The sequence below is a fragment of the Stylophora pistillata genome, chromosome 6 (assembly GCF_964205215.1).
Source record: "Stylophora pistillata chromosome 6, jaStyPist1.2, whole genome shotgun sequence".
Taxonomy (NCBI): Eukaryota; Metazoa; Cnidaria; class Anthozoa; order Scleractinia; family Pocilloporidae; genus Stylophora; species Stylophora pistillata.
The window spans coordinates 2,704,132-2,728,888 of NC_142524.1; the positions used below are offsets into that span (position 1 = coordinate 2,704,132).

The 24,757-nt window shown below is 39.5% G+C and overlaps 2 protein-coding genes across 2 annotated transcripts; both read right to left on the bottom strand.

Moving 5' to 3' along the window:
• Positions 1 to 40: 40 nt before the first annotated feature.
• On the bottom strand, positions 41 to 7,232 carry LOC148727726 (uncharacterized). The gene is made up of 5 exons (XM_088724804.1): positions 7,140 to 7,232; positions 3,512 to 4,652; positions 2,089 to 2,617; positions 1,610 to 1,806; positions 41 to 1,232 (listed from the first exon to the last, which is right to left on the bottom strand). The coding sequence occupies exons 2-5, from the start codon at positions 4,648 to 4,650 to the stop codon at positions 422 to 424; spliced, it is 2,676 nt and encodes an 891-aa protein (XP_088580930.1). The 5' UTR covers positions 4,651 to 4,652; positions 7,140 to 7,232; the 3' UTR covers positions 41 to 421.
• Positions 7,233 to 8,127: 895 nt separating this feature from the next.
• On the bottom strand, positions 8,128 to 22,173 carry LOC111327277 (TOG array regulator of axonemal microtubules protein 1). The gene is made up of 20 exons (XM_088762869.1): positions 20,048 to 22,173; positions 17,205 to 17,853; positions 16,638 to 16,697; positions 16,145 to 16,317; positions 15,804 to 15,979; positions 14,215 to 15,515; positions 14,030 to 14,120; positions 13,651 to 13,842; positions 13,444 to 13,549; positions 13,181 to 13,267; positions 12,940 to 13,088; positions 12,578 to 12,736; positions 12,316 to 12,442; positions 12,108 to 12,235; positions 11,096 to 11,150; positions 10,865 to 10,996; positions 10,700 to 10,744; positions 10,436 to 10,607; positions 10,095 to 10,181; positions 8,128 to 9,427 (listed from the first exon to the last, which is right to left on the bottom strand). Exons 1-20 carry the CDS (start codon positions 21,932 to 21,934, stop codon positions 9,183 to 9,185), a joined length of 6,021 nt encoding a protein of 2,006 aa, XP_088618995.1. The 5' UTR covers positions 21,935 to 22,173; the 3' UTR covers positions 8,128 to 9,182.
• Between the last annotated feature and the right edge of the window lie 2,584 nt (positions 22,174 to 24,757).

Genomic DNA, 24,757 nt, shown 5'->3' on the forward strand with positions numbered 1-24,757 from the left:
AGGATCAAACAATTGCAGTGAATTAAAGTTATTTCAGAGGTTTACAATAAAAAAAACATGTATTTCAAAGTTTTCGCTAAAGTCGATACACAAGTTATTAACCGTAAGGTTATTGTTATTCTTCTTCTTCTGCAAACTTGCCTCGGTGAAAGATCACCCGAGGACAGACATTTCTTTGTTAATAGAAATCTTTAATAAGAATATTGCAGCTCAACTTGGCTAACGCTAGTTTGATAAAAACATTCTTGCGCAGTATAAAATCACACAATGCTCTTGGTTATAAGCTTAATACTCTTACACGCCTATGATTTTCAAAGCGTTTATATGAAGTTTCTCATTGCTCAAAGGAATTTAAAGGCTTACTCATGCATCATTAAGATAACGTTCCAATGGTTTCATGACGAATATTTTGTTCAATTAGTTACGCATCTTGTGTAGTTTCGTCCTTGAAGAAGCTCTCTATTTTAGCTTCAATACAAGCTGCATAACCTTCCCGATGATACGCACTGAACATGTCAGGAGTAAAGAACTGGTTGGCAGTTTTGTGATGAGGAAATCTTCCCAGCAAAGCATCAGAGACACAGTGAGAGCTGCCATAATAGTGACAACAAACGCAACAGCAGCATGTCAATCTGTCTGCTTCACGTTCTGTCAGTTCGGGACTGAGCCCCCAATCCTTATGGTCGAGTTCGATATCCCAGGGTATTCGTTTGCTGACGTTATCGGTCAGAGACACTCTCTCCGATAGATCATCGCAGTTCATAGCTTTTGGTTGTTCGTCGATTGTTTTCAATGGTATGCTCTCAGATGGGTGTCTGGGTGCAATGAACAGTATTTCTCCTTTACTTGCGTTGTTGCCTTCCTCGTCGTAGTAATGGACTTGAAACCTGTAGCTACGTGGTCTCTTTTTTGACTTTACTTTCAAAAATTTGTCTTTGATATCCTCGTTGATATCTCGGCCATCTTCTCCCACAAAGGAACAGCGTAGTTTTTCTCTCGCCAACTTTAAAGCTTTCAGAAGAGACTCTGCGTACTTATCTCCACCAGGGTTCCTCGAACCATCGAAGATTGCAATTTTTTCCAGCCGCTTTTCAAGCAATGGAAGCAAAGCCAGATTCTCAAAGTGTCCCCCATCGCTGAGTCGCAAGTATTCTGGTGGCCTTTCGCCAACGTTACTAACATTAAGGTATCCACGGACGAAGCGAACAAAGAAGATATTCCTGATGCAGTATCTGCAAAGGAAATCGCGTTTTTTAGTAGTTTGACAAAAGTACACGTTATCAGTGATGCAAGGTACTGCGGGTGACGATGCTGCAAAGATGGGTGGGTACTCATGGGTGTCTGTTTATTTTGTTTCTGAGAGTAGTACTGAAGGTATTCTCAATAGAACATATGTCCCTTCTCCTTATGATCTATTGGTAATACTTAATGCCGCTGAACTGGATTCAATAGTTGGTGTGGTGCTAGAAGGGAGCACCCGTAGCTCATTATGCCGGATATAACCGAGACAGGTGCTGATGTTGGCAAGGGCAGTAGTGATGGTGGTTATCTTAGATTAATGTTTACTTGAATGACATTTTAGACACTGTGGAGAAGGAAAACGTTGTACCTGATAAACTTCTCCCATTTTCCAGGTGAGTCCGATCCAGTCTTGGAAACAGCAATCATAGATAAGGCCACAACAATTACGAGGTGGACAAGTATCAAGTGATTCACCCATGTCATGCTCTGTCCCAACCAGTACACAAATAGCAACACGATCATTGGGAGAAAAAGGACGATCTCCAAAATGAATGGCATTCCATACTATAATAGCAAAAGAGTGCACCATATTGTTACCATTTACAAAGTATGTGTTAATTGGCTCGGGAAATCAAACTTTAATAGTTGATGTTCAAAACATTCTTCTTTGATCCACTTTTATTATGTTGAAGTACTCTCGGTTAAAATTGAGTCAACTACAAAACGACAGAAAACAAAACTGTGATTAATTCAAAAGAGAGGTGAAATTCAAAGTTGAAAATTGCACTGCAAGATGATTCTTAACGCGGGGCAAAAAATAAAATCATAACTTTACTTATCGCTAACCCTCTTAGAGGCCTTCTGTTTTGTGACTTGACACTGATTGCATATCATTTCATCTCCCATTCCAAGTCCCAGCAAGTTGAACAGTTCTAACAATGGGTCCAGTAGACCACGTTCGTATTCTCCCATGTCAAAACTCAAAGCTGCTCCAGATATGGCCATTGCAGAGGATAACCTCATGTGTTCTGGATTAAAGCAGCCATCAAATTTTGCTGGTCTCTCTCTTTGATCTTTCCCAATGAGTTCTACTCCTTCCGATGAGAATGCAATCAACTGGTAACTCGACTCCTCATCAATGTTCATCTGCCAGTCGTTGACTGTGATGTTGCTTATGAATGTGGGTGAAATGCCGTTGAGCGTTTGAAGTGACACCTCTGTCTCATCGTTCTCGTTTTCGTTATTATCATGGTATTTACGCCAGAAGAAAGAGTTTATATCATGTATTGGTGTTACGCACATGGGAAAGACATCTTCCCATCGACATTTTCCACTTTTTCTTTCCGGCGAAAAAAACGCCTTCGATAGCCTGAATCTGAAGAGAAAGATAAAGCAATGCTGTCATACCTACCAAAACAGTCATAATTCTTCTTGAATGTGTAACAGCTTTAGAGTCTTAGCAGCCAATAGGACGATACTTTCGTACTTCATTCTAACGTTTTGCTTCCTCGAAACTTATAAGGTGCTAATTCGTTTTATGCTCACTCATGCAGACGAAGTTTATCTCAGTAGCGCCGCAATGCTGACATTATTTAATTCAGCACCTCATTCTCTTCTTACCATCTTTCCCTGGAAGAGGAAAGCAATAATAATAATAATAATAATAATGATGATGATAATAGCAATAATAATAACCGGTATTTATACAGCGCATATACAAAAAACTCACATGGCGCTTTACAATAAGTATACAATAAGTATATAACGCTTTGCAATAAGTATAAGAACTTGATTAAAATTAATTTAAAAATGAACACAATAACTGTCGATAAATATAGAAAATAAATATGTTTTCAGATTCTTTTTAAATAAAGGCAGTGTTCCGACATTTCTGACGTGACTAGGCAGGCCATTCCATAATTTTGGTGCACACACTGGGCAGGGTAGAAGCGCGAAGTATTGTAAATAAGAATTCAGTGGACTGAATTTTGTTTAACTGTGGATGCGTGTACAAGAACACTCTATAAAGATACATTGAATACAAATCTTTACACTGACTGCCAGTCCCCGACTTGCATTGTCTGGTCGAATAAGCGATCGCCGACCGCAGTTACTTCGTATAATAGCTGACTGGACATGTTTTTCAAAAAAAGGAATTAAATACAAACCTGTAGTAGAAAAAAAAAATAAAAAAAAATAAAAAAAATAAAATAAAAAAAAAAAAATAAAAAAAAAAAAAATAAAAAAAAAAAGGAATTAAAATACAAACCTGTAGTAGACGTTGAACGCAGCCTGGTGAAGTTGACCGATGAGCGGGAATGAGATTACAGCGATAGTACAACCAATCAGGATTGGATAGAAGACATGATCGGAATATGGGACTGCTCCAAATAACTCTGTTTTAAACACTCGCCAACTCACAATGTGAATGTACCAGTAAAACACAAGAAATACACTCGCGTAGTTACGAATCACTGGGAGGAAGAATGGAAGCACTATGCAGATTATAATTATGAAGGCTCGAACCCATGTATTTGATGGCCACAAATCATGAATGAGCAATGGAAATAGAGTAAAGAGAAATACTATGAAACTAATCATCGAGAACAATCGCAAGATATCTTTAAATTTATGGAGACGTTTCTTCCTTGAAAGAAAGTAGAACAGGAGAGAACAAATAAATGTTGTAACAATAAGGGCCGTGCGTCTACTGGGAGAGTGGCAATTTTCATAGAGCATCAGCATTAGGGATGAAGTCCGAGAGGTCCTGGGATCTGTGCGAGCATGTGCAGATGGGGGACATGTGGCATTCTGACGTAAGATTTTACCAAAGAGCACGTCTACTGCCACGGCAATTGGAAATGCATAGGGCAACCATAGGACACATGGCAATATGAACACAACAGTGACCAAGAGGACTACAAAAACCACTGAATGCCAGAGACCTACAAAGGGGTATTGCCAGTCGCACAAGTAGCCAGCGTTTTGTCGCATGGTATCAAAGAATTCGTCCTGCCATTTGCTATCATCACCATTATCCCGGTTACGCCTTTTCCATTCTTTCCATTCGACAAATGCTGCCCCTGTGTAGCCTCCCCCGGAAACACAGCTCAAGTAGTGCGGAAGAACATTTTTTAACAACATCCTACGCAATGCACCAGAACAAAACGCAGCAGATCGAATGCCTCCCCCCGAAAATGCGACTCCTGCAGATTTTTGAGAGCGGCTAGTTGTGGAACCACCGCTTTGCTCAGTTGCTTGCATGGCCCTATCGCGTTGATCAAAGAATTTCGAATGGCCTTCCACCAAGCCACTGGGTGTGCCGGGAGGTGATGCCTTCGTCAATGGTATGCTCTCGGAGTCGGGAATCACAACAATATCCTCAGCACCTGATTGCGTTTCTGCCATCTCTGTCAAAAATGAAAGTTCCCTTAGTACACCACGTTCCACATTAGAACTAGAATAATACTGAAAAAACTTTAAGCTGATTTGTATACAAAGAACACAACTACACATTACTGGCGTAACAGATGAACGACACATGAAACAAACAAACAAATTCATTACAAACATCAATCTGCTGCATAAAAGTTCTAAGATTATGTTTCATCGCAGGAGAACGCATGTAAATTCAGTCCCCACGATTTTCATTGTCTTTTGAGGAATGAGAAAAGCAGAGGTTAGAATAGGAATGTTCGGTCATCCACTTTAAAGTCATCTCTAAATTGCTGAATAAATTAATCGGAGTGGTGACAATTTTTTCTATGTCGAGAGCGTCTTCTACCTTCACTAACTTTAGTTTGTGAAATTTAAAAAACACGGTTGAAGCGATTAACTCCTAACGGTATATAAATAAATTTAGTAGAAATCGTGACTATGTACTACAATTTAGGATTTAGTTATTCACTCCTTTCAAATTCTTGTATGGCCCTTTTTAACTCTTTCCCAAACGTTATTATACTTATTACAGGTCCTGGATTGCAGTTAACAAAGTTTTGACGGTATGCAATCCATAACATACAGATTAGTTTACGCAAAAAAATATTGAATGAACTTTTTGTTCGTGCTTTAAGTCACGCTACACTTCTAAAAATAGCACAATATTACGATATCATTGAATGTTTGAGGTCAAGCTGCACTCGTGCAGCTCTGCACGAAATTACTCTCTGTCTTGCCCTGCGATGTTTTTGTGGATATATCTTGACATCGTGAGGTTTCAGTTAAAAAAATGCTACAGTTTAATATCTGTGGCTTTAACACCGTCTCAGATATTTGTTCCATGCTATACCATTAGTGAAATTCACATGTTAAACCACTGACTAAAAGAAATGTTCGAACAACTAAGGAAATTACGATAAATTTAGTAGAAATCGTGACTATGCACCACAACTTAGGATTTAGTTATTCACTCCTTTTAAATTCTTGTATGTCCATTTTTAACCCTTTCCCAAACGTCATTACACTTATTGCAGGTCCTCGATTGCAGTTAAAAAAGTTTTGACGGTATGCAATCCATAGCATACAAATTAGTTTACGCAGACAAATATTGAATGAACTTTTTGTTCGTGCTTTAAGCCACGCTACACTTCTAAAAATAGCACAATTTTACAATATCATTGAATGGTTGAGGTCAGGCTGCACTCGTGCAGCTCTGCACAAAATTACTCTCTGTCTTGCACTGCGATGTTTTTGTGGATATATCTTGACATCGTGAGGTTTCAGTAAAAAAATGCTACAGTTTACTATCTGTGGCTTTAACACCGCCTCAGATATTTGTTCCATGCTATACCAATAGTGAACGTTCACATGTTAAATCACTGACTAAAAGAAATGTTCGAACAACCAAGGAAATTACGATAAATTTAGTAGAAATGGTGACTATGCACTACAACTTAGGATTTAGTTATTCACTCCTTTCAAATTCTTGTATGTCCATTTTTAACCCTTTCCCAAACGTCATTACACTTATTGCAGGTCCTCGATTGCAGTTAAAAAAGTTTTGACGGTATGCAATCCATAGCATACAAATTAGTTTACGCAGACAAATATTGAATGAACTTTTTGTTCGTGCTTTAAGTCACGCTACACTTCTAAAAATAGCACAATGTTACAATATCATTGAATGTTTGAGGTCAGGCTGCACTCGTGCAGCTCTGCATGAAATTACTCTTTGTCTTTCACTGCGATGTTTTTGTGGATATATCTTGACATCGTGAGGTTTCAGTAAAAAAATGCTACAGTTTAATATCTGTGGCTTTAACACCGTCTCAGATATTTGTTCCATGCTATACCATTAGTGAACGTTCACATGTTAAATCACTGACTAAAAGAAATGTTCGAACAACTATGGAAATTATGATCAAGGAGGGAATCAACCGTCCATTGTCCCAGAAATTTCACAGTATTCTCTGATTTAAATGTCAGGATTCTCATCTATTCCAAAGATCTTGCTACCTCAATGGATTTCCCGTAATTATGTCCTAGACTATACAAAGTTGAGGAGAAATTGTTATTTGTTGTACAACAGCTAATTCAGTAAAAAAAAGTCCATTCGACAAACTGTCATAAACTTTATCAGAGTATGCTTCTACAGTTTTCAGAGCTTTTCAGCGACTAGACTGGCAATATAACTTTGAACCTTCAACAAACCAAAATCGTGCGCAGTAAACAATGTGGGAAAACATCAAAACATTATAAACATTGTTGCCACATCTAACTCTACGTATGATGCACGATCCTTCGCAGTAGATAGCGCTATCTACTGCGAAGGATCGCGCATCATACGTATTTAATACCGCAATGCAAAATATATGAACTTCATATATTCATTGTATACATCTAACTCTACTCGTAACAAATTCATGAGTTGACGTACTAAAAGGAACATTGTAACAAACCTTTAGTGGTCTTTGAAGCGCACTGACAAGAAACTTCTATTTCAATCAAATGAATTCTCCGATATGTTCACCAATTCCCAAATGCAGAAGGAATGATCGAGATCTCAATTACACCTTTCATTTACACCTTTCTTTGTCTGCACGTGACCAACTATGCGTGACTGAGAGGACTGAGGCCAAGCACGAGTAATCAGTGAAGCTTATCGACAAAAAGACCTTGTAAAAAACGTAGTTTAGTGTGCCTGACGGGAATTTAACCTATTTCTATGGAAATAAAATTCCAAGAACATTCTGTGACAACGTCCCCCCACGTGACTGAAAATATCATCAGCTGTATTATAAAAAGTAAAAGACCCGTGGACGCTTGGAAGCCATTGGTTTACATTTGATAATGAGATGGAGTACAAAAAAATTATTTTTCCTTTAAAAAGCAACTGCTATTTCTTCATCGGTTTAAAAATTAACTTTACATTAGAATCGCATCATTGAATAAAATCTCGCATTCTGATTGGTTATTGAAGCGAGGTATTTAGCGTGGAATTGCGAGTTGAAAACGAAGCTAAGTGAAATTGTTTCGTATACGTATTCGTGTGTGGGAAATTGACGTCTCCTACCCCAAGCCTTCAGGAGACGGGACCTCCATTTATTCGTCCCTATCCGAGAAGACTAGAATATCTAACCACTTCTTGATGTTATAGAAAGGTAATAAATTCTTCTAAATTATTTTAAGACCTTGAGTGTTGGTCCGGCCAGGGCTCGAACCCTCGACCTCCCGCACAACAGTCCAGCGCACTATCCATTGGGCTAACTGGGCGGCTTTTACCGCATATCTAGGCTAAAGGTCGTGCTTCGTTCATTTTCATTTCTTGTAATATATTTGGTATCCACTTCGGTTATGGGTTGAGTAATGCCACTTATTGGTCTATAAAGAGACTTAGACAATAACCGAAAAGGCACTTACTGCAAAGTAGGAGGTAACGACATCAAATCCAATAAATTTCAAGATTTATTACCACTCTTGACGATCAAATTCTTTACACTGTTATCTACCCAATGGTGGGAAAGACAATTAATAAAATGTCCCGCTGAAACTGAGTACAGAAAACATCAGCTCTCTAAAGTGATAATTCTGTCCTACACTTCCGCTTGGTAGTAACCTTGTCTTCAGAACCAGTGAGTATCTGGCACAATGTTCACCTGCTACAGAGACAACGAAGACTCTGAGAACAAAATTATTCACTTGTTCTAATAAATACCTTTAACTACATGCACGTCATTTACACGCTTACAATTATTGTACAAATAAAACTCTGCAACAATACAAAAATAAGGCGGTTTTTCCTTCGCTAATTTCAATGTTTCCATTTTGTTCCACTGAGTGGCGGAGGATTTAACCTCTTCCGTTCTCTCCAAAGAGCAGGATTAAAAATAACTTTTGAAGCCTTTAGAGAAAAAGCAGGGAAATGCAAATATAATAATTTATAAACTGCACACTTCGCACAATAACTTGATTGTCCTCCTGGACCTTGACAAACCGCGGAATACAAGTAAGGGCGACTGCGTTGCTTCCCGATTGGCTACTAAACCAGATGAAACGCTGATATACTCGTAGAGTAGCAATGAAGTGAGCTTCAAACACATTTGCTTTGGTGCTTGTCAACAGTAAAGTCGTGACAAATACAAACAATAAAGCCTAACATACTCAGGACAGTTTGTTCGATGATTACTTAACAGCATACACTCACATATCTTCGGTTCATCGTTTCGCACTTGGACCAAGAATAATTTACGTTAGTTTTTTATTACTCTCTCCGTCTTTGGAGAATTTTAAGAATTGAAATAAATTAAAAAGTAAATCTCTGCTATTGATACAACACTACTTACTGTACTACCAACAACAGTGCCTAACTAAATCAATATCAGACTCTAGCAAATGCTGAGGAACTAAACACCAGTCGAAAACCTCTGTCAAGAACAAGGCCTGATGAGTTTTCACAAGAAACCGCCGATGATCTGGAGCTCCCGACATTCCGTTTTCGAGTGTCATGAACCTATAATCTCGTGTAACTTTTCTTGTATTCTTGGAGCTTGATTGGATGCCTGCTCTGACAAGGTCCGACCCATACAGGAGTACAGCGTATTCGTTAGCCTACAGGTGGATGACTTCAGAGCACTGTTACCAGCACCAGCACTGCTGTTACTCGCCGTGTTCAAGAGATTCCACAACAGAGGAAGAACATGACGAGAAACTACTTGTGGCTTTCGTGTGTGTACTGTCGGTACGATATCTAACGGACACAATCAATAATTGTTCATTTTAACATGGACAGCTAAGTAATATTGCGAAGGAAGGAGTTAAGAGAAACTAGCAGAATTATGGGCCATGAAAAAGAGATAAATACATCGATAGAGTAGGGAAAAGAAACACGGAAGCGGAATAAGGCTGGGTGGGACGGGCACAAAACTCAACTACAGTTATACCACAACAGCACTCAGGGAAGGTAAAGAGATAGAGCATGTGATCTAACAAGGGGCGGGACGGGTACAAAACTCAACTACTACAACAGCAGCCAGGGAAGGTAAAGAGATAGAACATGTGATCTAACAAGGGGCGGGACGGGTACAAAACTCAACTACTACTACAACAGCAGCCAGGGAAGGTAAAGAGTCAAAGAAAGAAAATGTGAGACGGATACAAAACTCAACTACATAACTGCAGTCAGGAAAGGTAAAGAGACAAAGAAACAAAGGGTGGGACGGATACAAAACTCAACTACATAACTGCAGTCAGGAAAGGTAAAGAGACAAAGAAACAAAGGGTGGGACGGATACAAAACTCAACTACCACAGGAGCAGTCAGGAAAGGTGAAGAAACAAAGAAAGAAAATGTGATCTAACAAGAATAAATGTTTCCAAGCACGTCATCATAACAAACTACAGATGAAGATCACCGACCTGCTAACTTGTCCACCATTATTGGTTTAACGCGACTACTCCCAAACTGAGCCGTTGAACAAAATGGTTGAACTAACAGAGTTTTGTCTGACAACGAACAAAGAAAGTCATTTAGTTTGCCATATTATTAAAACTCAGTGTTATTTGTACAAATAACATGATGCTACGATTCCTCTATGTCAAACATTTGTATTACCCGGAGAGTTATGATTGGTATGCCGTTTCTCGATAATCATAAAACAAGCTAACAAAACTGATGTATAACAACAACAAATACAAACAAAAACAGCAACGAGAACCATTGTTACTATGTTAACGTAACCGATTTTTATAAAATCTACCTATGTGTTTAATAAACTCATCAAGAGCTTCCTCTGCTGTAGAGAAGATATTTGTGTTCTTGGAAGCAAAGTTAGATGTCAAGGCCGCCACTATAGGAGGAACCAGAGCACTTGATTGGTTGGCTAGACAGGGAAGGATCTTGGGAAGGCACTGAAGGGCATAGAGATTTACCTACAAAAACATCAGAGACAACAAATAGGAAATTTAAAATCTTAAGTCCACCTAAAGAAAATCAAAATTCTTGTAAACATGTTACAACTTACTTTGCTGTTCGAATCTTGGAGACGAGGGATAAACGCATCAAAAACCTGAAACAAATACGTTTTGAAGTTAGGCTCGTTTGTTCCGAAAGTTTCCACAATAAAATCGCTTCACATGAAGTAAATAAAAGCGTGTTCAGCACTTGTAGTATCATGTGACCCTTTTACCTTGGTAAACTTCTGTCCCGAGCCATCCGGGTTTAACTCAACTAAATCAATAAACTGATCGACCGCCTGTTGTCGTTCTTTCCAATCACTGGCCTGTAGGGAACTGATTAAGTTTGGGATCATCTCTTCGCCCTGTCACAAATCAAACACAAAAGAAACTGTTGGTATGGGTTTGTTGTAAATAACAAAGTAATGGGAGGAGATAAATTCAAAACTGCACAGGAAACCCACCTGAATCAATCCCTCACGTGTCACAGATTTGCCACTCCTAGAAGGTTCTCTCGAGCTTAAAAAAAAAAGTCATAATTTAATTTCTCTCTCCCACGTCATAATGGCTTCCAGAAATGATGGTTTTTGTGCAAAAAATTCTTGAAGCTACATTATCAAACGGCAAAAGCTTTGACTTGTTTCCCCTTTTCCTCTCTCAATCTCCTTCCCACTTTATCAGAACTCCTTTTAAAAGCTCCCCTCTTCTCCACTGCTAGTAACTAATAAGCCCCCTCTCTTCCACTGCTAGTAACTAATAAGCCCCCCTCTCCTCCACTGCTAGTAACTAATAAGCCCCCCTCTCCTCCACTGCTAGTAACTAATAAGCCCCCTCTCCTCCACTGCTAGTAACTAATAAGCCCCCCTCTCCTCCACTGCTAGTAACCAATAAGCCCCCTCTCCTCCACTGCTAGTAACTAATAAGCCCCCTCTCTTCCACTGCTAGTAACTAATAAGCCCCCCTCTCCTCCACTGCTAGTAACTAATAAGCCCCCCTCTCTTCCACTGCTAGTAACTAATAAGCCCCCCTCTCTCCCACTGCTAGTAACTAATAAGCCTCCCTCTCCTCCACTGCTAGTAACTAATAAGCCCCCCTCTCCTCCACGGCTAGTAACTAATAAGCCCCCCTCTCCTCCACTGCTAGTAACCAATAAGCCCCCTCTCCTCCACTGCTAGTAACCAATAAGCCCCCCTCTTCTCCACTGCTAGTAACTAATAAGCCCCCCTCTTCTCCACTGCTAGTAACTAATAAGCCCCCCTCTCCTCCACTGCTAGTAACTAATAAGCCTCCCTCTCCTCCACTGCTAGTAACTAATAAGCCCCCCTCTCCTCCACTGCAAGTAACTAATAAGCCCCCCTACTTCCAAACATCTCCTTAATCCACAAGCGTGGGTGACTTACAGTAACAGCCAACAGGTTCATAACGATAAAACACATCAACGACATTAAAACAAAGTTACAGCGGCCTTCAATGTACCTGGAATTTGAGGAGGGGGACGCCGCCACTGATCCTCGCACTCCACCGCTTCGTGAGCCTCCGCCGCCAGATGCAGGTTTCCGCTGCCTTGCGGAGGAGGAAAGGTCCGATGGGGGTTCACCCAGCCCCTACAGAAGAAGAAAAAAACCAAACTTAAGCTTCACTAGAGGCTAATGTTCCAACGCATACAGAGCTATACAGCTCGTACCTTCGTTCTGAGATTGTCCACCGTATCACGCACGCTCTTCTGCAGATTGGACGGTACGTGTTTAGACACAAGCTTGTCAAACTCGGGATGGTCGTAGATAGAGTAAAGAATCTTGCGTCCGTAGTATCTATTACGGGAAGAAGAGCACAAATGAAAAAATGTCAGCAGCTCTATCCTTGACGTTCACGAGCGAAAACATTTTGGGCGTGACGACCGTTTGCTTTACTAACTTGCTTGTTTGCTTATTTTTGATGACACACACCTGGTTTCCTGCCCGCCATCTGTCAGGAATTGAGCTGTAGTAGGAAGAATCTTCTCAGTGACATCTTTGGCTCCACTCATCAATCGACTTGGTCCCATGCGGTCTGCGAGCATGCTAAGGAACTGGGCAGTAGTCTTACGTACGGTAACATTGCGATGACTGAAAAAAATTAAATAAAAAGTGTTAGAACGTCACTTATCGATACTTCACACTGTTAACTACGATCGACAAAATCCATCTTTAGGGACACGTAAGAAAGGTATTCTCAAAAAACACAACATCAAGTGAAGACATCAAGTGAAAAGATCAAGTGAAATAAAAAACCGCTCAAGAACTGTTCAGAAACGTTTCCAAATAAATACCTGGCTCCTCCTGATATAAGTGCGACCATCAAACGGGTTGGGGTAAGACAAGAAACCATGGCTGTCAAGGCTTTTTCCACGTCTTCTCTAATAAAGCCACTCGGTTCGCTAGCTTTAGCCAGTAAAATTTTAGCAGTGACTTCCAGTTCCTACATAGTAACAACAAGGCATGAGCGCAATTGTAAAACATTCCACCCTGGTTGGTAAAAAGAGAGAGGGAAAAAGAGAAAGGTTTACTCACATTATCCATATTCTTTCCAAGAATGGCGTACATGTCTCCAAGACAGCAAATGCCCGAACGAGAAACTTGAGATCGAAGATTCTTAACCTTTAAAAATTCAAACCAAATTTAAAAAAAGGCCTTTTTATTCCACTGCTCTTGGTTGGGCCACAACAATATAATGACATTTCACCATATTGCGTCCATGAAACGAGACAGCACAAATAAAAAGATAAACAACGTGTGAAAAGTCCCACTGCATACATGTAAATGTCACCGCTTACCTCTGCTATGATAGCCAGAGTCACTGTGTGTAGCTGTGAAACCAGCACTTCAGGATGATGTTTTGTAAGACAACGAATTCCTTGAATTCCTTCACACTTCTTCTCCCTGATGTGAGCAAAAATGAAACAAATGTTATTCTTAAACTATTTAATCAAAAAAGTCAGGCAGCATCAACACGGTAGCAATCTGTCACTTGGGATACCCACCAATCTTCTGTGTTTGCTAGACACTTTAATGCATCTCGCAGAGCATTGTCTGGATTGCTGAAGGGCTGCAGATCGTCCAAACTGACTTCCCAGCACTGTGCTGCAGTACTGCCTGCGGATGCTGCATAATGCCGTCTGATCTCTGATGGATCATCTGTGACTGCATAACTAGAATCTCGCTCAGACTGTGTCCTGTGAAGGAAAAAAAAATAAACACTCATTGATTAGGTGCAACAAACGTTGTGAATAATTATCACGGTGCCATGAGCCTTGGTACTCAATGGATCACCTCCTTACTCCTCTCCAAGAAGAGTAAAATAAGTTTTCAAAATTACGGTGCACCTGAAGTGAATAGACGAGAATGGTTATGTATACGTACGATGAAACAGGTGTTTTCTTTTTAGGATTTCCTCCTGTAGCTGGTTTTCTGTTGGACTTCAACGGAGAACTGGACCCTGTTACTGAAAGATCTGGCGAAAAAAGTGACATGTTATGGTTATAATTTGTTTAGTATTATTATGTTTTTGTCTAAGACATTCACTGACGGAAAAAACATATACTAACTAGTATTTTCTGGTTCTGCAGTAATTTTCGTTTCTTTAGCTCTTTGTAACTGCTTCTTCTTTAGCTCAGCTTTCTTTTCTGCCAGCTGTCTCTTTAGTTCCTCTTCCTGTTCTCTTTCTTTCTCAGCTTTGAGCAACTGTGCCTCTTTTTGTTTTTGCTTTTGTCGCATTCTTTCCTTAAGCCTTCTTTCCCTTTCACGCTGCTTTTCCTGCTCAATTTCCTCCAGCTCTTCCTGCTGTTTCAGCAGCCGATCTCTTAGTGCCCTTTCCTGCCTCTGCAATTCCTCTTGCAGCTGCTGCTGCTTTTGCCGTTCTAATTCCCTTTCCTTCTCCTTCCTATTAAGCATCTTTCCAAGTTCTACTTGCTCTTTCAAGATTTTCTGTCGTAATTTCTCCTCCTCCTCTCGCTGAACCTGCAGCTGCTTCATACGCTCCTTCTTCAGCTCTGCAAACCTTTCCTGCTCCTTCTGAAGTTTTTCTTCTTCCTCTTGTCTTCTTCTTTGCATCCTCTCTCGGGTTGATTTAGAAAGACTTTTCCTCATGGTTTTCGGAGTCATATCTCTGATGTTCTCTCTGATTCCCGAGTCACTGTCCTCGTCGCTCTCTCCCAGGCTATCGGAGCTCCCTTCACTCTTGATTGTTGGCGTTGAGGTGCCGGTAAGTGTTGTTGTTGTTGTTCCTGTTGAGGTGTCAGCCTCTTGTAATTCTAATGGAGTAGGGTATTCCCCTTCTTCACTGTCGGATCCAGTGTCTGCTTCCTCGTATTCATCTCCTATCTGTCCTTCCTCGCCTTCCTCCTCCTCATTGTCCTCTTCTTCGTCTTCCTCGTCTTCCTCCTCTTCCTCGTCTTCATCCTCATCGCGACCGTCATCATCCTCTACTCCTTCATCAGATTCTTCTGTTTCATACTGTAAATGGTTCGTTTCATCCTCTGCCTTGAGATCTTTATCCATTCTTAACAGCCCCTGACCGACGACTTCCACTTTCCCCATCCCTAAAACATCGTCTCTCCCTTTGAAGCTGCCACTAACTCCTGAAGAACTCCTATATTTATCGTCATCATTATGCACACCATTTTCTAGTAGTGAATATTCAGTTGTCCTTCCTGTGGTCGACAAAAGTCCGTGGCCTGTCACACCAAGACCCGAACCTTCTAGGTCTGAGAACTTATGGGGTAAAGGTGTTGGACTGTGAAGTTGTAAAGGAGTTTCTGCCGAGAGTCTTCTGGAGTGAATTGGTGTTCTTGCAATTCGTGGTTTACTGTCAAATGGAGATTCAGGTTTGGTGGCTAGTTTTGACAATCTATAGAACAAATGAAGCAGATAAGAAGTCTTATGCTTCGTTGCTATAATTTTCTCGCTGAAATTGGCATTCCTTATGCACAGATAGCAAAAATGGCAAAGAACTACATTTGTGGAAAAGTTACTGCTTTTTCTTTCCACAATCCTACTGATTAAATAATTCCACGATCCAATCTATAAGGAAAGCATGTTAGGAATGTGGAACAAGCCAAATTAAACTCAACACATCCTTGTATATTTTCAACAGACTCCTGCCTTAGCATTTGAAAAATATACAATACACATTTACCTTCCTTTTTCAAACAGTGGAGTGCTGGGAAGATCATTGTTATTCTCTAAGGGTGAAGGGCTGCGACTTCTTCCATCCTCACCATCACTGGTCACAGAGTACATTTTCAGTGCTCGCCTCAACTCTGCTTGTTTGTGAACTTGACTGAGAGGATCTTGAGGAGGAAAATTGCCAGCCTGGTCAACAAAATTTAAGAATAAAATATGGGATGAAATGCAGGTCCTTCTAAATAGTGCCACTGTCAAAGTAAAGAAGACAATAAATCTTTAATCTTTATGTATGTGTGTCAAGTGATAAAAAGTACAGAATAACACTAATGAAGTATCACAAAGTAAGTGTACCTTGACAGGGGCAAGCTGTGTTGGACGTGTAGGTGTCATCTCAAGGAAGTCCACCACACCTGACTGGATTTCAGTCTTTTTAGTTTCTCCCAGTTCAGTAGCTCTTAAGCCTCGAGTCTTCGAAGCTGATCGTACTAGTTGGGGCTTCATGTGAATGGGTGTCTGAGGCACTTCTGCGGCAAATCAAAGGAAATATATCCTTTACTAAATTCATTTTAATTTTGTAATAACTGACTATTCTGTAATTGTTCTCGTGAAGAACACATTTTTGTTGGCAGGTATACCTCTCACTTGGTATTGTGAAACTCTGAAAACCAAGAAAATTTTTATTCGATTGTGACAGGTCCATCATGTACCAGCCCATCAAAATAGTATCTACGTCAGAGGAACAAAGCTCAAATCCACAAAACTTACTAGCTGACTATGGTTTAGTTTTACAATGCCTTTAGTAACTGGGAAGGCATGGATACTTAATGCAAAGGTATAAACATACCATTCTTTTTCATATCACCTTCTCCTTGCTCGCCAGATGAGTCCATGTCCATAGGTATGGCTAGAAAAGATCCATAAAGAGTTAGTAAATATTAAACTCATTGTTTAATGAGTTAAGTTTTATTATGTACATGAAATTGATATTTATAGTTGAAAACTTGTAAGCACCATCACAAACATTTCACAAGCAACGCATGAGCAAACAGGCAAATTGTCTTTTCTCACACTCTTATAACAGGTAATCAGTCATTCAACGCATGAGCAAACAGGCAATTGTCTTTTCTCATGCTCTTATAACAGGTAATCAGTCATTCAACACATGAGCAAACAGGCAATTGTCTTTTCTCACGCTCTTATAACAGGAAATCAGTCATTCAAGCAAATCATCATACTTTGGAAGGTGATGTATAAACAGCTGTTGATTGTTGTCTGGCTGCACAAATATTAATATTTAAACAACTGTACCACTATTGTGATGCAGAAAACAAGACCCTTTGATGACATCAAGTTTAAATTTAAAGTACAGACCTATACATACAATCGTACATACTAATCCTACAACACTTACAATGTGACACAGGTGACAGTCTTCCAAATGGTTTCATTTCACTCTTAAGCTCAGTCCATTCAGGCCATGAGCTGGACAGTGACATCGCGAAAGGTTTTCTCTGTGATGGCAGAAAGGGTTCTTCATCACCAGGTGAAAATGAACTTTGAAGGGAAAATGGAGGAGTGGGTGTGACTGACTGTGCACCCCTTGGAAGAACTTCCTTGGGTGTCTGATCTCCAACTGCTGGCTCTGCACTATTACCAGCCTTTACTTTTGAGGAAATTGTTCCGCGCTTGTATAGTAGAGCATAACTATTCACAGTACCAGCCGGAGCAGTTTGATTGAGATTCACACCAGGATTACCAATCTTAGATTTGTCTTTCTTGGCCTTTGCTCGGTGCATTTCAGCATAAGAGCTACCTGATGTGTTTTCAGCAGCTCTAGGGACATGACGTTCACTAGGTTGGTTTGCCTTTTGTATGCTCATGGCATGGTACTTCTCAGCATAGGATGATGTCGTGAGTTTTGACTTTGGTGATGTCAGTGATGTTGTTCGTGGCTGAGGTGTGGATTTTGTTGCTCGGTCATTGACTATTTCCATGGGAGCCCATGAATTCAGCTTCATTGGTGGTCGTATTGGTTCAACATTCTCAGCAGCATTTGCTGGCTGTAAAAATACAAAGTAAAACATACTTTGGTTAAAACTTTAATAATACAATAGACCACTTTCATAAATGGCTGCCGGATTAATATTCTTTTGTTTAAATTTAAATTAGCCCTTCTGGCCTCGTTCTCCAGTACAAAATTCAAAAGAATACATTAACTGAAGCGAGGCCAGAAGGGCTAATTTAAATTTAAACAAAAGAATATTAATCTGGCTGCCATTTATGAAAGTGGTCTAGACTTGAAAGAAATGAATGAAAAAAATGGAAAACACCAAATTCATGAGAAAACCAGTAAAGCTTGAAAACTTAGAATAAGCAACCATGATGATTGAAATAACAACCAAACCGTGGTTAGTTTAACGTCTAAAGAACATTATCGACAACAATCTAGAGAAAAAAAATAAACTGAAGCAATGACACATGTCTTTGATTCCTTTTCCACAGAATACCCTAAAATCTTAAAAGCGACATACAATTTTCATAACTGTTTAAATATTCACAACCTAATGACAATAACAACTTTCTATTGATAGTGAGTGTTGTCAAATAATGTGTCTAACTTCCCAGTGGGCAGTTTTCTAATTTGAGCTGATTATACATAGGATAACTTCATCTCATGATATCCACAAAACAAAATTCATTCAAACATTTTAACTTTTGATCAACAAAATTTGTATATCATTACAACCAAGTAGCTTTATTAGTACGTTTGCTGAACTTTGGAGGGGTGGTTAAATTCTGTTAAACATTTGAATAATTAATAACAAGCCACATGAAAAACTTAGCTGGGGGTACAAAAACAACATGTCGAGATAAAAAAACAAATCATATTTGAGCTTTTAAATTTATTTGAAATTTAGTTTAAAATCAAAAATTAAGCTTTGGCTTTTTGTATGTTCTCAGTTGAGTCTGGACCTGTTATACATTGTCTAATTCAGGGATAGCTAAAATTGGGAAGAGTTTTAGACAAATCAATTATTCACTCAAATACCACATTTACTGTGATGAGTTTATTCATTGTTGGCCAAATTAAAATTCTAACTACATTACCTATCTCCACTTTGAGAAATATTAAACTTAATTTTTGAACTCTCAACAATAACTATTTGCATGATAATTAAAAAGGTGACAAATCAATCAACAACTGAGCATAATTTGAGCATTAAACTACTGTCCCTGACTAGTTCCAGTGATCAGCTGACAGGAAATTACACTTTTTTTTTCAACTCTATTAAATCCAAGTGGTTTAAAGATCAAATTCTACTTAAACTGTAATCAACAATTAAAAATGTGCATCTGGCAAAGAAACAGGAATAATCTGATCAAAATTATTGATTTTATCTTGGAGCCAAGCATCATTTTTTCAAGGCTTGTATTTGTACAGCTGTTACCCAAACATAAAGGCTGATAGTTTCTAAAGAAACTGTTTGGGGCTGCGTTGGTGGGGGTAATGAAATAATTTGGAGATAGCAACAACGTTGAAATGGTAAATTGGCCACCGTAACGATTACAAAAGCTGGCGTTTCGAGCGTTAGCCCTTCGTCAGAGCGAATAGAGGAATTCCTCTAATTTACCATTTCAACTTTGTTGATATATCCAAATTATTTTGTTATTCAAATACATTTCTGTGCAGTATACAGGGTGCATGTGTATGTGCGTTAAAAAAACTGGAGAGGATGAGAGATTGTCTTTTAAACAAATTTGATGCACATGAATTCAATTTTGCAAGAAAAACATTAATGTTAAAATTGTGTTACCTAAAGCAATACTGCTATCTCATATCATATTACATCTCTTTGCGAGAGGCCTTAGCTATATGCACACTGTAGAACAAGCTCTGATATCCTATTATTCTTTTTTGTCCTTGAACATTCCAAGCTGCAGATTGAAACTGAAAAATTTCCAGACATTTATAAATATGGTTTATCTATCCCTTTATCTCTAGTATTTTGTATCCAATCATACCTATAAAAAAGCATTGTCAATGATACTGTATCTATAGATAAAATCCTCTTTTCACACACATGCAATGGAATTAAATGCATTCAATTCCCGTTATCATAAAACATTTTGATGACTAAGTGCAGCTTTCTCAGCGACTAAAAGTGAGGTTACAAAACCCAAATGTCCTAACTCAGAAGAAGTTATTAACATGATGAAAACAAAAACAAAAACACCAAAATCAGTAACTTTCACCTGGGTAACATCCTTGGCCTGGTCACCTTCCCAAGGTAACCGATTCTTTCCTGCACTAAAGAATCTTCGAGGACTTGGCCCAGACATGGAAAATGAATCAGTGGGTCCTGGTGTGGAGCGACTGGAGCCTGATGGATCGGCTGAACCTGTTCCAGCAGTGCCCGCTAAGATCCAGTCAATGTCAGCCCCACGTGGTGTGTTGCTCTGACCTCTGATTGTTCCTGATGATGGCATAGGAACTGCATACTCAACCAAACCATCCCTATTCAGGCGAGGAAGCTGCCTCCGAGCTAACCTAGCAGTGATAGCAGCCATTACACCATCACCACCCATTGTAAGCTCAATGTTATCAACTGCTGTCACCACAGGTTGAATGCGTCCAGGTCCCATTGCTTGCGCTATAACTGCAAAAGCCTCCAGTGCTGCTTGTCGCACTCTTCTTTTGCTATCAACTAATGCTGGAGCTATTGCATTGGTCAGTTCTGGAAGATTGAAGTCTGAACTAGGAAATGTAAGTAGTGCAGCAATGAAAACGTTTACAGTTTCTTCACGCACTCTTGAATTTCTATGTTGTAAGTTTGATGTCAACACAGTTAAAACTGACTTTGGAGAAAGAATTTGCATGAGCTGCATAAACACCTTCATATTTTCCTGTCTAATTACAATCTTATTGTCACCTAATTTGTTTGATAGTGCTAACAGCAAAGGTTTAAGAACAGGATGTACGCCAACCCCCAATTTAGCAACCAGTAATCCAATAATCTGAAGACTAGTGACACCAATTTTAAAGTTCACATCGTCCAAGAAGCTAAGCAGTAATGCAAAGAGTGGTCCCAAATTGGGTTGAATTGGTTCTGTATCGGTCAGCTGTCCCATAAGAGTTTTCAGTTCTTCAATTCCCTGAGCTCGAATCCTCCAATTACTTTGATCTCTAAGTTTTAACATCACAGGAACAGGGACAAAACCAAACTCGAGCAGTCCATAGTTCGTATCAGGGTGATTATCTGTACTAGTTACGGCTATCGTATGCCCTCTATCGAGCACGGTCCCTCTATCTGGTTCAACGTCTGCAATGATTCCGTTCGTGTTCAAGTGACCGGCACTCTTGGCCTTGCGACCTCCAAGCAGCTCCAATTCTTTAACGGGATCGGCGCTTCGATTTTGTAGCGCCGATATACATAAATTTTGTTGATCAGGCGATAGGCGATGAAGGTAGCTTTCGAAAATTGTGGACCCAACAACATTTCGTATCCTTTCGAGAGAGATGACAGCAGGTGAAGTCTCGGGTCTCGACGAAGTTTCTAACTTACCAACAAGCGCTTTTGTCAACGTAAACAGATCTTCGTGGGCCAGGTTCGGCATTATGAGAATTGGTAAAGCAACTAAACTTTCTGTTCTTGTCCTTCGGTCATCACTTTCAAGGCCATGATCGATGATAGCATTAAGAACAGCACTGACTTGCGAAGAATGTTTCATGTACACATGTAGGGTCTGAATAGCGGATTTTTTCACCGACACCTGGTTGTCTCCGATGTTTGACACGAGCAGAGGAAGAACAAGTGTCATGCAGCTATCCAAATCCTCTCCAAACTCAGGAATTATTTCACACAAGAATTCGAGGCAACACAATCTGGTGTTAGAGTTTGAGTCGGCCAGCGCTTCTTGCAGAACACGAAATAAACCAAGTCGATCGTCAAATTGTAAGCGACCACCATTTCGCCGTGCGTTTGCTCTGAGCTCGTCCAAAATGTCAGCTTTCTTCGCAGAGTCACTGTTTCTAGCTAGTCCCGCTAGCACTTCATTCTCTTCCATATTTTGTACAAGGACTTCATCAGGCTCGGCGATCACTGATGACAGTGGTTTTAGCTTGGCAACACTACTAGCCATCTACCGTATGCATGATTGTAAAGCCTATTAATTGCCACGAAATTATCAACAAACCGCTGCTACATAACCATCGCCAGGGTTTTATGCTTAAACGATGTATGCATACGTTAGCAATAAAATCTTTTCATCTCCAAAACAAGCAACCAGGCAAAGAAAACATTAGAGGAAATAACCTTGATCCATTACATTCGTCAAGAGAGTTTGAGCGGAATTCCACAAACTTTCACTGCTACACACACAGGTTCCCGGATGGAGAGAAAGTGACATCAAATAATGCACAGTTCATAAGCTGTTCTGATTGGTTGAAATCAAAGAGAATAGAATTGAGAAAAGTAACCAAAAATTTCCAAAAATATTGCCGGGGCGAAGACTAAAATCTATTCCTGCAAATATACCAGCAGTCATTCCACAAAATTTATCGGCACCTCCGTAACTAAATTTTGGGCGATCTCGAGAAGTTGAAAAACAGGAACAGCATTACCCATTAATCATCATTTTGTTATCGTGATTTTACCTGTAACTGACCGAGACACAAGGACCCGAAATACTTAAACCAATATTTCAGACGTTAACAAGCCTTTTTTTTCCACTTGAATAGAATGTCAGCCGAACATTCTCAAGTGCAAAGCAGGGGGGGGGGGGGAGGATCATAATATTTAATTTAGTACATGCAAACTTCAATACACGCACAAGGTGGAAAAAACTAATTTACAGGGAAGCAAATGTTTGCTTGTTATTAGCGCGAAAAATAATATTTACTTTGTATACTAGATGAAAAGATTTTATGCTCTTTGGCATAGAATATGCATATTCCCCATGCTATGATTTTGGCCATAATTATGTAAAGTTAGCTCTTTCTTATTTGATTGTTTTTTATTTATTTTATTTTTTTTTTTTTTCTGTAAAAATTTGGGGCTCTTTTTTCATCTGAGAGCGAAAATATGAATTACCAGCTAATCACTTGGTATAAGACTCATTAACACGAAAGTTAAGTTTTTGGCAGGCAGTGCTAATGCCAGAACCAACCGCTGACTGATTTCAAACCCAATTTTGTGTGCAATTCTATAAGTATAAGCAAGGGTTTCTTAAAACTTTTGACGATAAAAATCAACGGTAAAACACGACGTTTCGACCGTGCTTCGGTCATTGTCAAGTGAATGGAATGAAATACAGTAAATATATGTATATATACACGTAAGTAATATAAAAAATTTTTGCATGTGTAAACAAACAATAAAACTACAAATAAAGTGCTAGTAAAAAGCTGATTAAAAACCTTAGCATTCGTGCTAAGATCACACAGTAATTTCGTGCGTATGAAATTAACGTCTCCTACCCCCAACCCTGCAGGAGACGGGATCTCCATTTATTCGTCCCTATCCGAGAAGACTAAAATATCTAACCATTTCTAGATGTTATAGAAGGGTAGCAAATTCTTCTCAATTATTTTAAGACCTTGAGCGTTGGTCCGGCTGGGGCTCGAACCCTTGACCTCCCGCACAACAGTCCAGCGCACTATCTATTGGGCTACAAAGTGTTTGTTCAAATGAATGGAAAAAATGTAGGGGAGAGGAGGGTGGTGTTTAACTCTGCAATTGTTAGTTCCTTATTGGTCTGTAAAAGCTGTTTCTTGGCTCAGAATAATAAAATTGTTTACGAAAACTGTGAAAATCTTCTTAATCTTGAAAATGGGTCTAGAGAGCTAAAAGTATACAAATAAATGCGATCATATTATTAAGAAGCGGGAGAACGAAAAATGGATTGTGGGGGATTGCAAAACCAAACCCAAAGTTTGGAGCCTTTATGACGTCTGGTTCATTTGCATTCTGCTAAGCGATCACTCAGTCGGCAATATCAGTTACGAAGTGAATTTTATTTTTATTTTTTCTACAGGGACAAAAATACACAATGACGCAATTTCTTTCGTCATTATGATGATCAGCTGTCTTTTCCTTTTTCTGCATGGTATCGATGACAAAGAAAAAGTGAAAATGGTCAGTAGCTGGTTGATGGAAGAGATCAAGAAAAACATTTTAAATATTCGCTTATCTTGGCCACGGGCCTTTACCATTTCGTCATTACTCAGGGCGGCCTCTTTTGTTATATATGAATAAAGGCTGATAGGCTAAAGAAACTGTTTGGGGCTGCGTCGGTGGGGGTAACGAAATAATTTGAATATATCAACAAAGTTGAAATGGTAAATTGGTCACCGTTATGATTATAAAAGCTGACGTTTCGAGCGTTAGCCCTTCGTCGGAGCGAATAGGGAAGGGCTAACGCTCGAAACGTCAGCTTTTATAATCGTAACGGTGGCCAATTTACCATTTCAACTTTGTTGATATATTCAAATTCTTTTGTCAGATACTTCCACATGCACAAGCACTGATCATGATTGTATCGATCGATATACTTAGACACTTATGATCTTCTTGGCAGATCATTACTACGGTTTTTTTTTCCCTAAACCTAGCTAATTAATCGCTTTAAGTTTTAAGTCCATGGGGGTAGGAGAGGGGAGGGGAGGGAAGGAGGGGAGGGAAGGAGGGGAGAGAGGCGACTTAAAATTAATTTTGCGCGCACCGTATGACGTTTGTCAGTCTGTGACTCCTAAGAATAATCAGAGTACAATCGAGTTCTCCAAACTAAAAATCCTTAGTTTGTTTAAATTCGAGAAAGAACCCGCTAGGAATTTCTCAACCGACAAATCATCGCAAATAAAATTCATATATTTATCTCGGAGATTGCTGCGTATCTTACATAGTCTGTGCACCCGGTGATCGGCGAAGCCGCGAGAGGCTTGGGACGAATTCTTTGTTGTTGTTG

What these genes read in the sequence shown, in the direction of transcription:
- LOC148727726 (XM_088724804.1), bottom strand. Translation starts at nt 4,650, where the DNA reads ATGGCAGAAACGCAATCAGGTGCTGAGGATATTGTTGTGATTCCCGAC. An exon ending in GCGTTCAACGTCTACTACAG is followed by an intron (nt 2,618 to 3,511) that starts GTTTGTATTTTA and finishes CTTTCTCTTCAG; the next exon opens with ATTCAGGCTATCGAAGGCGT. An exon ending in AACAGAAGGCCTCTAAGAGG is followed by an intron (nt 1,807 to 2,088) that starts GTTAGCGATAAG and finishes TTGCTATTATAG; the next exon opens with TATGGAATGCCATTCATTTT.
- LOC111327277 (XM_088762869.1), bottom strand. Translation starts at nt 21,934, where the DNA reads ATGGCTAGTAGTGTTGCCAAGCTAAAACCACTGTCATCAGTGATCGCC. An exon ending in CACGTGAGGGATTGATTCAG is followed by an intron (nt 10,997 to 11,095) that starts GTGGGTTTCCTG and finishes GATTTGTGACAG; the next exon opens with GGCGAAGAGATGATCCCAAA. An exon ending in TGAGTTTATTAAACACATAG is followed by an intron (nt 10,182 to 10,435) that starts GTAGATTTTATA and finishes GTTCGTTGTCAG; the next exon opens with ACAAAACTCTGTTAGTTCAA.